This window comes from Periophthalmus magnuspinnatus, chromosome 6 (assembly GCF_009829125.3).
Source record: "Periophthalmus magnuspinnatus isolate fPerMag1 chromosome 6, fPerMag1.2.pri, whole genome shotgun sequence".
In the NCBI taxonomy this organism is placed as follows: domain Eukaryota; kingdom Metazoa; phylum Chordata; class Actinopteri; order Gobiiformes; family Gobiidae; genus Periophthalmus; species Periophthalmus magnuspinnatus.
This window is the reverse complement of record NC_047131.1, coordinates 8,742,365-8,757,629: the sequence shown is the minus strand read 5'-3', so window position 1 is coordinate 8,757,629 and position 15,265 is coordinate 8,742,365. Positions and strand designations below refer to the sequence as shown.

General features: G+C 40.2%; 1 protein-coding gene across 1 annotated transcript in view; it reads right to left on the bottom strand.

The window, feature by feature from the left end:
* The window catches only part of si:dkey-106n21.1 (solute carrier family 23 member 1), a 58,488-nt gene that overhangs the window by 17,236 nt on the left and 25,987 nt on the right, over nucleotides 1-15,265 (bottom strand). The window contains exons 6-9 of the mRNA XM_033968320.2: nucleotides 12,578-12,759; nucleotides 7,368-7,485; nucleotides 6,983-7,139; nucleotides 914-1,167 (exon numbers count right to left, since the gene is read on the bottom strand). Of these exons, the coding sequence (XP_033824211.1) occupies nucleotides 914-1,167; nucleotides 6,983-7,139; nucleotides 7,368-7,485; nucleotides 12,578-12,759 (711 nt within the window). The remainder of the gene's footprint in view (nucleotides 1-913; nucleotides 1,168-6,982; nucleotides 7,140-7,367; nucleotides 7,486-12,577; nucleotides 12,760-15,265) is intronic.

The following is a 15,265-nucleotide window of genomic DNA, read 5'->3' as shown; positions in this document are numbered from 1 at the left end:
ACCATTGGTTTAGTCCTGATCTAGTCTGGGTTTAGTTTACATATTCTGTTACATATTTACTTACATATTTAGACTGAATCCTTCGCTCAAACAGAAAACACTCTGTTCCACCTTGTGATGTCATCATGTGGTAATACAGGAAGTGCTCCACTGTGTTTTTAAACTCCACACACCTTCACTACAATCATTTGGATGATTTCAGCTCTGGAATTTTCAATCTCTACTGAACTAAAGGAATGAGTGAGTAACAAAAATAACCAGGCTCAACATTTGTGACCTTCAGATGTGTCTTTGTCAATGGGAGCAGGAGTTGTCTGGGTTATGATCCACATCCTCAAACTGAGAAAATAAGATCTGTTCACCCAAATATTTATAAGTCAGTGATTACAAACACTTTACTCACATCTGCCACTGATTTATTTAAACTGACTAAGATCACACTAGAAGAGCCTCTTATAGAAAGTGAGTAAGCTCATTTGAAAGTTGAATGAACAAAGTGTTTTAAGGTATCAGATGTCATAATCCCAGATGGGAGCAAGAACCAGATTTTTCTATAGATTACACTGCGCTTTGCCATGAAATTTCAAAAAGGTAAATTCACCAGTGTTGAGCCTGATCATTTCTATTGACTAGACCCAAAAATCTGCATTTAAAGGTCCCATATTAGACTATTCTACGTTATAATGTTGTTTCCTCACCACAAACAGACCTGGAGTTGTGTTTTGTTTCATTCACAGTGAGATATACACACTGATAATCCTATGTTATGATAGATTATTACTGCATTATTGTCAATTTGTGGTTAAACATACACATTTTAAAGGTAACCGTCTCTCGTTTGATGATTATGGAGCAAAAACAAAGCTAAAACCAGGTTGGACCCAGTAGTGACATCATCACATTAGTCTGTTACCTTGGTGATGCCCAACGCTGCGATGTTCTGGCTGTAGGAGGTGGTGCCATTGCCGGTGCCCCACAGCCCTGCCATGATACAGCCGATGCCCTCCACCGCGATGCCTCGGTTGATGGCGTGTGTGGGCGGAGGGGGGGCGCCAGAGAGTCGCGCGCAGGCGTAATAGTCCCCGATGGACTCCATGGTCGAGGCCAGGACTCCAGCCATCATCCCCAGAACGGAGGAGACGCTGACAGTCGGCAAGCCCCACTGACCTGAGGGACCACAGGGAAGAGTTTAAAGAGGGGGTATGACACTTCTGTGGAGTGTACATCATTAATGCAGAACATATGTACCACCATGTTAGCTTTTATTGTTTTGAAAATGCTATATTCACCAAAATCAACTTGTTTAATAAGTTTCCCTTTGCTCTCTACGCTCACTCCCCCTTCAGAGCGCTTCACAACACAATCAGCGTGCATCCCCCATGAAACTACTGAACATCACATCAGTTTTGTGAAGTTGTAGTATATTGTTGGATTTATTTATTTATTATATTTTATTTATGAAAATGACCATGTGAGAAAATGGGCGACTTGGATTTGGACAGACTTGTACTGCTAACTGTAAAGAGAGTTGAACAGGGAGAGATCACAATATTATTCAAACATGTGTGGATGGATGCTGCCAAGAAAACTGCACTCACAGATAGGTTTGGATTGTGCATTTATAATAGAAATAGAACTTTATTAACTGTTAGAAAGGCAAAAACATCTTACTTCATGTTTGCACCAACAAAGCGTCATGGACATAATAAAGTTCTGGAGGACAGTAAGATGCCTCTCAGAACTTATGTGATGCTTTTAATAGACGTGTTATCTCTGTATGTGGCGTTTTGGATCATAATAGTGGTCTGAACCATCTGAACCTCGGGCAGATAACAGTCACACTCTTCAAGACCTTTCACTTACATGGAGGTCTTAAATGCTCTCCACTCCACAGACCCAAACAAGTCCACATATTTTGCCTTTACACAAAGATGGAACAACTACAAATGTCAATAATTTCCAGACAATATCTAAATGACCTTGTCTAGCAAAAGTTTTAGAAAAGTTAATTGCAAATCAAGTTACAGTTTACCTAAATAAATGCTCAATTTTGGAGTTTTATCATTCAGGTTTCATAAACTGTCACTGCCACTACAAAAGGTTTAAATGACATTTTCTCAGCCCTTGATACAAATAAGATTGTGCAGCTCTGTTTATTGATTTAACTAAAGCTTTTGACTCAGTGGATCATAAAATTCTCTTGAAGCGTCTGAAGCATGTTGGTTTTGACAATGCTACATGTGATTGATTAAAAAATTATCTTTAAAACAGGACTTAGGCAGTAGTAGACAATGGGTTTAAATCTTTTTTTTTTCTTTTTTTTTCTTTGCCTTTAAGCAAAGTGTGAGTGCCCTAAGGCTCAATTTTGGGCCCTCTATTTTTTTATTGTTTTTATTAATTTTATTGGTTACAGTTTAAAAGACACTGGTTATATGTATATACAGATTATACTGTTTTGTATGCAACAAGATTTTTACGAAATCCAAAATGCCCTCATAAATCTTAAATTATCATTGAATGCAAATAAACCTAAGTATATGAATAAAAATAATAATAATAAGTGATGTGCAAGTTACAAATCTTTATGCAGTAAATGACACATTGATTAAAATATCTTGGTTTGGGCTTGGCTGAAAACTTATCCTTTAAAAAACATACCTCAAAATTCTGTAAATTGTATATAGTTTGATGGTATGATCATTTTATTACACACAAAAACGTTTTATCCCATTGATTTACAGAAACTACATTGTTCAAGCAACTTCCTCTCCGTACTGGACCACGAGGATGTGGTACATGCAGACCTCAGCCTCTGCTTAGAAACTTTGGATCCACTCTTTCACTCTGTCCTTCGTTTTATTACACCAAAACCGAGATGGGAGAGAGGGCTTTTAGCAGCTTTGTTTCATAAAAGTGGAATACACTCCAAGGAAAATCAACACTTGATATGTTGGTGACGCAGCAGCTATTTAATCTGATAAACTTTTATCCACACACCTGCTCCTATTTTTAATGTTTTACATGGACTTATATACTTTACCTATATATACTATACCTAACCCTAACCCTTTGCAAGCCTTCTTTTCAGTGACATATTCTACCTTCTGGTAACAGTTAGAGGTATATCCATGTAGGGTTTTACACAGAGAGATGCAAAAATGGTTTAAATCCTTATTGGACCAACCTTCTATAGATAGTACCTTTCTCAGTGTATAAGTACTAAAAGGCTCCTTTGTAATGTAACTCATGTGCCTGCTGTTTGTACCTTCACTCATCTGATCAGATAAAACTCCCTTCAGCTCTCTACCTGCTCTGCAATCACTTCTTTCACTATTACAGTGCCTATGAAAAAGAGGGCCCAAGTGCTTTCATTGGGTTCCCCTGTATGAATACAGATAAAGAAATAAATAAAAGGCTTTATAATCAGATGCAGACATCACACAGTGCACAGTTTGAACTCAAGAGATAAATTTTGCTCAAACAGATAGGAAAAAATTGGGCACTGGCCAAGTCATATCCCATAGTCGTAATCTCTGGGCTATAGTGGTTTTTAGTTTTACTTAGCATCGATTTGTCACTGCATTACAATAAAAGCGTGTTCCTGTCTGTAAATTTGGATGTAAAATATGTTCTCCAGAGGCATGTGAGGAGATCCAGCCTGGACTTCCTGCTGAGACAAGGCTTCTCTCTGTATCAGGAGAAACAAGAGAACCAACCAAAACATCTGATCTCCCACTGTGATCAGCCCGACTCTCGCCACGTACACCACTAAACGCTTGGCTCACGAGATCTGTTATTTACAATACCAAAGCACAGGGCATGTCTGTGCACTGACGCCAGACTGGTCTGAGTTTGATCCCAGGTTTTGTCCTGACTTGGTTTGGTCCTGCTCCAGGTTTAGTTCCAGTTTTGACGTGTGTGTCATGGAACATCCCATACATGATTCCATGGAAACAAGTGCATTCTCCATGGAGACAGATGAGCTTTATGCCATACTGTGGAATATTATGGTGAAAGGAACAAGATTTCCATGGTAAAAAGCAGGAGGAGCCACATAAGGTAAAATAAGAGTCAGAATGTATGTCCGCTCGCAGTCTGAGACGATTTTGAACAATAAAAGCACTTAATAGGTAACTCTATTAGAGATTCACTATTTTTGAAAGAGCTGTTAAGAAAAGAAATTGTTGAACGATGGCAACACTTTGTGAAGCTAAAAAAATGATTTAATGTGCATGTATACCATAGACTGTATAGAGACGTGGACTAAGTGAGTGTGACGTCACCACGCCTAAGTGAGTGTGACGTCACCACGCCTTCTTTTGCCTTGGCAAAAGAAGGCAAAATTGGGAAATACAAATACCAGGATGTAGAGCGGGTTAACGTGAACATTTTGACAGCAAAATGATGAGGCTCACCGCAGCAGTTACAGAGAGAGGGGTGAAATTTTTGAAAGCAAAGTGAATTGGGGACATTGGCGATCACTTCCTACTTAGCACGTTAGCTATGTCCATTTATATATACAGACTATGATTTATACAGAGATATTAAGCATAAACCAGGTCAACTCATCTGCAATGGCACAGTCAAACAGCAAATTCCACCACAGAATTCTGACTTGTCTCCAGCTCAGGTTAAAACTGTAAAACATTCCTTTGACTTTCTGACGTTGGCCCTCTAGATCTTATAAGATATGAGTATTTACACATATCAGGTTGAACACAGGGCTTCAGTATTTAAAACACACAGACAGACATCAGACCCTGAGCGAGTGGCCTCATCACTCATAACTCTGACGGTGTCTTTAAAATGATCTGAACATGTTTTACAGTTACGCGACCAGTTAAAAGTTTGGACACACAAAGTTTTGGATTCTTCTTTATTTCCATGATTATTTACATTGTAGAGTCTCACTGAAGTCATCAAAACTATGAAATGGCACAAATGGAGTGTAGAAAATAAAAGATAAACTCAAAATAAGCCTTTACCCTTTGCTTTGAACCCTGCAGTTTGCACTTTTGGAATTTCTTGACCCTGATGCGACACAGCTCTGAAGTGAAAACCATTTAGGGAGAATTTATCCAGGAACTCATAGAAAGGATGTCAAGGGTTTGCAGCACTGTATATGTAAATGAACGTAGCTAAACCGCCAGCTGCCATGTTCAAAATAGGAAGTGAGCATGGGCGCGCTTCCGGCTCTATCAACTCTGGCTCCAATTCACTTTCTACTGAAAAGCTATGGTCCCTCTGTCTGTAACTGCTGCTGTCAGGCTCATCATTTTGGTCTTAAAATGTTCACATTGTTTTTATTTTGTCTGCAAATTGACATATGAACATTAAAAACAGATAAATCAGGCGCTTCTATGTTTTGCAGCGCTGTCGAAGCAAAGGCTGGTGACTTTGAATATCTTCTGTGTGTATATAAAATGTAGAAAGTCGTATTAAATAAAAAAATACGTTGGAAAAAAAGAAGGCATGCCCACACTTTTGCTGGTTCCGCTGTATGCGTCGTTACAGTGGATGACAGATTTATACGAGGCGTCACACAGTTTCACACAGGTTTGACATATTACACAATCCTCCTGTTACATAGAAATGCCTTTAAGAGTTGAACTTATACTGGAACAAATTATGATCTAATTAAAGAGTGATCTGACATTAAGTTAAGGTTTAGCCTCAGGAGTTTATTTTCATATATGTTCTGTTTTTCATTCATGCAGAGAAGATTAGAGTACGTATGACAGGTTTTTTTTTAAATTGTTCTCTTATTTTGACCTAATATGGGGTAATAGCTGTTGTAAATATCACTTATCACTTTACATCACAGAAGAAGCAGTTTGAAGAATCACACGAGGGAGAATTATATCCAAAAGTTCAGCACAATGTCAACACAAGAAACACATTTTGCTCATACTTAGATATAATTGATCTTAACTGTGTTCTAGAGAAATTAGTGATCTAATCTGTAATAAGCATTTTAAAGCACAAATATGATGCATTCTTTAAATCCCTCTTAATCCTGCTTTTGGTCGCCTTGGGGTGAGTATTTCTCATTTTCTGATTAAATTGATGTCTGCATTTGGAAAATATACTATAAACTTCACCTCCATTTCCAATGAGGTGTTTAGACACCGGAGCTCCCTCTGCTGTCAGCTTCGGAAATTAATATTTAGAAAGTAAATAAACTAAGTCGTTATCCCCTGTGACTGCTATGCTAATAGAGCCATGCGTTTGCTGTCAACACAGTTTGACCTCAGCATGAGTTTGGTGACGTTTATGGGCTTTAAAACTGCACAGGAGAAGTGCAGCGTTTTATCTGTGACACAACAAGCTGGACAAAAATGCAAACAGGGCTTTTTTGAGGCTCAGAGAACATGACTTTGGATTAATAGATTAATGAAACAAGCGTGAATGAAACAAAATACAGCTCTAGATATATTTCTGATGAGGGGACAAAAGTACAACATTTTCTGTAGTATTTCTTTGAAGGGCCCATATTACAGTATTTTCTGATCTCTGTTCTAATGTTGTTGTCCTCATCACAAACAGACGTGGAGTCGTGTTTTGTTTCATTCACACATGTTTCACACACTCTTCTCTCAAGATGAAAACACTCTGCTCCATCTTGTGATGTCATGTGTGAATACAGGAAGTGCTCCACTAAAATCATTTGGATGATTTCAGCCCTGGAATTGCCAATCTCTGCTGAACAAGAGGTAAAAGGAGCAGTTAACTTGAAAACTACCACATGACATCACAAGGTGGAACAGAGCATTTTGAGCTTTGGAGATGTGGACATGTGAATGAAACAAAACACAACTCCAGGTTTGTTTTTGAGGAGGTAATAGCATTATAACATGTCTACAGTTCACAAGAGTCAGTTTAGTGTAATACAGGACCTTTAAATAATGCAGAGTATAGACCCTCTAATGTCCAAAAGAACAGTTATTGACAGAGTAAAGTGACAGAAGAGATCAGAACATACCTGGATACGGCACATGGAACCAGGGAGAGTTACTGACGGCGTCGAGGCTGATGTCAGTGCGAGCGGAGTAACCATACTCCTCCGGTTTGGACGGGAGCACCTCAAATACTGTGAGGAGGAAACAGAGGAGCCAGCCACCACACATGCCAAAGAGCGCCTGCAGGAGGAGACAAAAAACAACAACCAGTCACTCAGAAACAATACTTCATCTGACCCTGTCCTCTACTCCATCTGACCCTGTCCTCTGCTCCGTCTGACCCTGTCCTCTGCTCCATCTGACCCTCTCCTCTGCTCCATCTGACCCTCTCCTCTGCTCCATCTGACCCTCTCCTCTGCCTCTCCTAGACCTCAGCTGTCCAGTAGGTGGCACTGTGTTGTTACTCACAGAGAAGAGTTTGAAGAGTGGATACTGGAAAACCTTCCACTTTTTGTCCTTGTAGGTGATCATGGGCACATCCACTTTACTCAGGTACTGAGAGAAGAGGAGGATCAGACACACTGTCCTGGAGGTGAGAGAGAGGGAGGGAGGGAGAGAGAGAGAGAGAGAGAGAGAAAGTGGGCGAGAGGGAGGGAGAGAGAGGGGGGGGAGAGAGAGACAGGGGGAAAGATAGAGAGAGAGGGAGGCAGAGGGAGGGAGGGAGAGAGGGGGGGGCAGAGAGAGATGCTCTTTATTTGATATCACTAAAATACAAAATATAATTGGGCAGATTTTCAAATCAAAGAAACACTGTGGCTTTAATTAAGTCATTTTAAATATTTAAATATGATTTCTTTATTTCTCATAATGACATTGAGTTCTGCAGGTTTGAACAGGAAGTCAGTGGATCCGTTTCTATTATAAGGTTATTTTAGATCAATATTGTGGTTTACAATGAACAAAATGTTAAAGAATTATCCACATCTCAGGTATACTACACAAAACTGACTCTTGTGATCATTAAGTCATGTTATAATGTTGTTGCCTCCTCAAAAACAGGCCTGGAGTTTGTGTGTTGTGTGTGAGTTTTCAAGTTAACAGCTCCTTTTACCTTTAGTTCAGTAGAGATTGACAATTCCAGGACTGAACTGATCCAAATGATTCTAGTGAAGGTGTGTGGAGTTTAAAAACACAGTGGAGCACTTCCTGTATTACCACATGACATCACAAGGTGGAACAGAGTGTTTCCTGTTTGAGAAAAGAACTCAAACTAAATACACTGCCTGGTCAAAAAAAAAAGTCGTCACCAAAAAAAAATAAAAAAGGTCACACACTCTAATATTTGGTTGTTCCTCCTTTAGCTTTGATTAGGTCACACATTTGCTGTGGCATTATTTCGATTTCGCTTCTGCAAAGTCACAAGATTTATTTCCTTCCAGTGTTGCATTCAATTTTCACACAGATGTTGCATTGATGATGGTCAAGTCTGACGCTGCACAAAGCTTCTCCAGCACATCCCAAAGATTCTCAATGGGGTTAAGGTCTGGACTCTGTGGTGGACGATCCATGTGTGAAAATGATGTCTCATGCTCCTGATCCACTCTGTCACAATTTGAGCCCGATGAATCCTGGCATTGTCATCTTGGAATATGCCCGTGCCATCAGGGCAGAAAAAATCCACTGATAGAATAACCTGGTCATTCAGTATATTCAGGTAGTAGCACAGACTGTTGCTGAACCTAGACCTGACCAACTGCAGCAACCCTGTATGTATTTGCTTAGTTAAATCCAGGTGGTGACTTTTTTTTGGTCAGGCAGTGTATGAGTGTTCACATTATAAACCCGCTCAGTCTTTCCCTCCTCCTCCCTTCTTTAAAGCTCTATAAGTGAAACCTAAACTTGGCCTGACTCCAGATTCTGCAGGTCCTACATGCTGTCGACACATTTACTCCACTTCCTGCTGAGAGAGATTAGGGGTAAAAAAAAAAAAAAAAGAAAAAAGTATTGGACTGTCAAAAGAACTTCATCATTTGTGAGTTAATGTGACAGGACCTGCTGTGCTCAGGTCTACTCCAGCTATGCGCTGAGAACGTCCCATGGAGCGTGAAACATGGCCAAAAAGCAGCAGGATTTAAACTGATTTAAAGAAGTCCCACTGCGCCAGGAGACCACAAACGCACCGCAGACATACTGTTTTTGCAAGAGAAGATTTGAGTTAAATACATGGGATTTATACAACCGTATTTACAGGGATAAAGAGGCAGACGCCAGAGACAGAAGAGGAAACTGACCTAAAATAAGTACAAGAACTTAAATGTTGTAATAAACCTGAAGCCATGATGTTTAAAGATATACTGTGGAACTTTTTTTCTGGGATTTTTGTTGTAATATAGCAAGTTTGTGGTTGTCGCAAACTCCAATGTTATCGTTAAAACCACCAGTCGCATGAAACGTATCTATCACCATGGAGACAAGCAGCTGACACCACTATGCCAAGTTACAGGTCAGATCTGTGAAGTGGAGACCCCGTGCACAGTGAGAATGTGTGTTCCTAAGGTATATTTGGCTATACAAACACCTGTAATTGAATAAATGTAAGAGATGCATGAGTTCTAATGCCATACTTGGAACATTCCAGGCAGAGCAATAACATCCCATTGAAGATAAACAGGACACCAAACCTCTGCCAGAAAGGTTATATATTGCAAAAATCCTGATTATCTCTTCATGGCACTAGCACCTAGTCCTGGTTTAGTCCTGGTTTAGTCCTGGTTTAGTCCTGGTTTAGTCCTGGTTTAGTCCTGGTTTAGTCCTGGTTTAGTCCTGGTTTAGTCCTGGTTTAGTTGTGTTTGGTTCTGGTTTAGTCCCAGTCTCCTGCCAGTGCCCAGAGTTAAGACGAATCAGGAATCATCGTCAGTCTTCCTGAAGATGTGAGACAGGCCTCTACTTAGACAATGTTTAAATCCAGGCTCCAAGCGGTTCTGTTTATCTGTGCACATGACTGAAAGGCTTTTATTCTGCACTCTTCTGTTTTGATGTCCATTTTAGGAGGATTATTTATGTTTTGATTTGTACTCTCTGTAAAATGCTTTGAGTTACTTTATGTGTGGATTGCACTCTACTTGCCCTGGCTTTGTTTTTTACTTGATAAACTATGAAACTAAACAGACAAATGTTACAAAGCCATTTTAACAATAAAAACATAACTGAAATCTGCTGCTTAATCACATCTGAAGGAGCCTCAAGAAACACAAATATTCAAATCATTTCATATTGTCAACATAAAGCGTTTGTCACTTTAGACTTACTCACAGTGGGAAGAGGAACAACAACTTTTACTCTGAGACTGCATCCAACAGATCAGTGTGTGGATGCAAAACAACTTTCTTCTGCTTAACTCAGACAAGACTGAAGTCATCATGTTTGACCCACAGAAACATAGAGAAAGTGTCAGCAGTCACCTCCAGTCCCTCTCTCTAAAACCTTCAAAATTTAGGGGTAATAATGGACTCAGACTCAATAACACATCAAAATAACATCTGCAGCCACATCAAATCAATAACATCTGCAGCTTTTTGCCACCTAAAGGACATTGCAAAAATCAAAGGTTTACTGTCAAAAACAGACTTAGACTTATCCATGTGTTTGTCTCCAGTAGGTTAGACTACTGTAATGTTCTGCTCACTGGCCTCTCCAAACGAGCCTTAACACAGCTGCAGTACATCCAGAACACTGCTGCTCAGGTCCTGACTAGAACCAGAAAGGATGAGCAAATGTGTCCTGTGCTCAGGTCTCTGCACTGGCTCCTGTGGCTCAAAGAATAGACTTTAAAGCAGCTCTGCTTGTAAACAAGTCTCTCCATGGCCTAGTGCCATATGAACCATCTCACATTCTGAGGACTTCAGGGACCGGCCTCCTGCTGGTCCCAGAGTCAGGACTAAACATGGGGAATCTGTGTTTCAGTTTTCTGCAGCTAAAACCTGGAACAATCTTCCTGAAGATGTGAGACAGGCTCAAACAGTTCTGTTTATCTGTCCATATTAAAGGATTTTTATTCTGCACTTTTCTGTTTTAATGGTAATTTTAATTGTGATTTTTTATGTTTTGATTTGTGTGATTTTAATGTCTTTCTTATTCTGTAAAGCACTTTGAATTACCTTGTGTATGAATTGTGCTATACAAATAAACTTGCCTTGCCTACTCAAGTAAGAGTACTGTTACACTGTATTATATACAGTATTACTCAAGTAAAGAGTGAAAATATGGGGTCTGAAAACTGTACTTTTTAAAAACTTTGAGGTGATTTGTCAGCCTCGTGACACTAATATGAGTGTTATCTGCTACAGTGGATATAAATGAGGGGTCAAAAGTCAAGGGGGCAGAGTATTCAGCATAAACCAGGATTAAACCTCACTCATCATTCAAGTCTGCAGTGAAAAGGAGCAGAGTCAGAGGAGCAGAGTCAGAGGAGCAGAGCCAGAGGAGCAGAGACAGAGGAGCAGACAGGAGCAGAGGAGCAGACAGGAGCAGACAGGAGCAGACAGGAGCAGACAGGAGCAGACAGGAGCAGAGGAGCAGACAGGAGCAGACAGGAGCAGACAGGAGCAGAGGAGCAGACAGGAGCAGACAGGAGCAGACAGGAGCAGTCAGGAGCAGGCAGGAGCAGACAGGAGTAGACAGGGGCAGAGGAGCAGACAGGAGCAGAGGAGCAGACAGGAGCAGACAGGAGCAGACAGGAGCAGACAGGGGCAGAGGAGCAGACAGGGGCAGTGGAGCAGAGGAGCAGAAAGGAGCAGTGGAGCAGAGGAGCAGACAGGGGCAGAGGAGCAGACAGGAGCAGACAGCTCTCTGTTGTGGGTCTTATCTCATGGAGAATGAAACATGGATCTGTGCCTTGTAAAATACATCATTTGTCTTGTTAAACGGGAGCAGAGCCAGAGAGAGTAAAGCTGCTGGAGTCTGAGTAATAACCTCACCTCTGGACCTCTGCTCATATCGTCTTAAAGACGACATGTTACCTCCAGCCTGCACACTGATAAACTACAACATGTGAACATCATTGTTTTACATTGTGTTCACTGTAAATCTCAAAACTCATATAAAAGAGATTAGTCATAGAAGTGGGACCGGAAAGAGTCCAGCCTCTTCATAATAACCTATTGATACTTTACAGCTGATGTCATCAACATGCCCTGGGGGTGTGAGGCTAACTGTAGGCACTGCTCTGTCTGAGGCTCTATTACACAAGTTAGACAGGCTTTCATGTTTCTCTAATTCTGACTTGGTTTGGTGGATAGAACCTGTGCTAAATATTTATCATAGTTTTACATCAGTTAAGTGTCAGTTTGTGAAAAAAAAGTTGCAAAGTACAAAAGTACAAAAATACAGAAAGCAGCGTTGAGTTCTGTCACTCTACCTCTGACTGTTTAAACCTGCATTTAAAAAATAAAGGTAATTTATTTGTTTATTTGTATTTGTGTAATTGTGTAATTTAGACATGTTTTGGTCCTCGCTAATATTATGGTTGCTAGGTAAGAGTTATGGACCTTCATATATGTCATGTCATATGACATGAGCCGTGAAAATCTAAATCCTGATCTGGTTTTGAGTGAATCGTGATATTTTTTTGGCACATCGCCCCCATCTGGTCTTCAGTGTGTTTAGTTTTTGAGACTCACAGCGCAGCGATGCCCCAGTGGCCGCCAGACTTCTTCCCCGCCTCGATGAACAGCGACAGGCCGATCAAGTTTATGGTGGGAGCGATGGCTAAAGGTCCGATGTACTTCAACACAAACCCCACCAGCCCCGAGAAGCCCAGGAAGATCTGCAGCAGAGAGGAGACCAGGATGGCTCCCTGGATCTGAGGGACAGAGATGCATTGTTATCATGACAAGCCAGGAAAACGTCCAGGAAAGGCATAGTGTAACTTTTCTGGAGTCCAATCTGCGTTGTTTGGAATGTTCCACAGTGTTAACCTCGCCAAGATGAATTCTCACATCTTTCTGAGCTGACAAACCCTTGAGAATCCGTGTTGTTACTCTCCGGCTGAAGCGTTTGTTTGTGATAGAGAGTGACCAGTCACAGAGCAGCCCTGTGGTTTGTGCGGAAGCCAGCGGTGGAAGAACCAAAACAAATATGGCGACAGACGTATTTCAGCCAGTTTTAGCAGAAATCCAGACTATTTTGTTTGTGAAATTGTGCAAGAGGTCAGTGTTTGTGCATTTGTGGAGGAAAGATGTCTGTGTTTTTATATGAACTGGATTTAAGTGGGATTTAAGTTAGATTTTTCGGCTTGTTCTGCTGTTGTGATGCTTTGAGCAGTCACCATGAAGTATCTGTTTGAACGCTCTGATCTGAGACTGACAGATCTCGATTCAGAGAGCTGCACATATGAATCTGGTGAGAGTTACCACAGAATGGCATTTAAGTCATCACTCTTGGTGCGGGATGTTTTTGTTTTTTTTGTTTTTATTTATACAGGTACACGTAGAGTAAACACTGACCAAATTAAAAATGCATTGAACCAGGTTAGAGCAGAACATGCTCATCTCCACCTGTCGTCCCTGTCATCCCTGTTATCAATGTGACAATTTACAGTCTAGGAATAGATAGATATTTTATTGAATTAACAGGTGGTCCCACTTTTGGAGCAGACCACAGACTGTATAAAGAATTGGACAAAGTGTGACGTCACCCATAGCGTCAAATGAGTTAAATGAATCTCATCGATGCTGCAGTGATATGGGAGAATTTGGAGCCAAGTTCCATATTTGACATTCAGACTGCAAGTATTATAGCAACCAAAGAGCCAATCCAGAGCAAGGCTGAAGTTCATGTCTCTTCCCGCCCACACCATTGCAACACTGTCAAACCTGTCATTAATGCTAGCGGGAGAGCAACCTCGGGGAAAGAAGGCACCTGACCTGTCAGTTATTAATGTTCATATTTTGGATAATGCACAAAATCGTTAAATAAAATGACGAGGATCATGTAGAGTGGGTTAATATGAACATTTTAAAACTAAAATGACAAGGCTCACTGCAGCAGTTACAGAGGGAGGGGTGACAGTTTCGATGGAGCTGGAAGCACGTCCACGCTCACTTACTATTTGGAACGCGGCGGCTAGCAGGTTAGCTATGTCCATTTATATATATATATATATATATATATATATATATATATATATATATATATATATATATATATATATATATATATATATATATATATATATATATTTACAGTCTATGAGGCAAACATAATAAGACCCTCCACTTCTACGGCACAGCACTGACTTCACCTCAGGCACATGTCTCGCACTTTCATCACTAACTCATATGAGACAGGTTTGATTTTCCAAAAGCCATTTTTTAGTCAGACGTGCAGATGTTTTTAACCTCTTGAATGTGATGATCTATGCTGGCGATGAGCTCCATGGACTCGTTGCTATGGAAGAGAAGCTGATCTAACAAAAGAGGTTCTGTATCTTGGGACGCAGCGCCGTCCTGTTGAGGTAGAGTGAGTGGCTTGTGTAATCCGCCCTGAGCACAGAGGGACTTCAGGGAGACGTTTGTTTATGACCACTATAAAACAAATGTTATCAAATAGTTGCAAAATCGAGGCAATGTCATATTGTGGAACATTCAAGGCAGTATCTCCATGGAGACTAGCAGGCGAGAGATCCTCCACCAGAAAAGTTACATAGTGTCATTTCTGTCATATTTGAATGACTATTGAAACATCTATCTACTTCTTCCATTTCATTTTAGAAGATGAGATGCTTTGAACTAAAACATGAAACAATCTCAACTATTTCTGCAGAGCGTGGGGAAAAGAGAAAACCCTCCATCATGTTTGCTGCAATTTATGTTGACAGCACGAACTCCAAACCTGTTCAGAAATATTCACTTAACTTGGAAAAATGGGCATATATGCAGAGAAAAGTGAAATAAATAAATACTGCAATAAAGAAGTGAACTACCATTTCAACAACATTCAGTACTGCCATAGTTGTATTTCTAATACTTGATATTTATGTGTTTTATTACATTATATTTAACTATCTACTACTGCACAGGGAGAACACACAGAAAAGGCCTTGGATTTTATAAATATTTTTGCATTAGAATCAGTATTTTGCAATATCTTGTTTAGTGTCAAAATATTTGGTAACATTCAGTGCCTAGTCATTGGGCTTGTTTCTCGACTGTTTTAAAGAAAATAATTTTTATCAAGCCAATAAAATTTAATACAGACGAGGGTAGCTAAAATGAATATCGTTAAAATGCAGTTTTTTGTTGTAATTCGGTGAGTTCTTGGGTCTAGTCATTAATAGAAGTGATCAGTCTTTTGGATATTCCATAGTC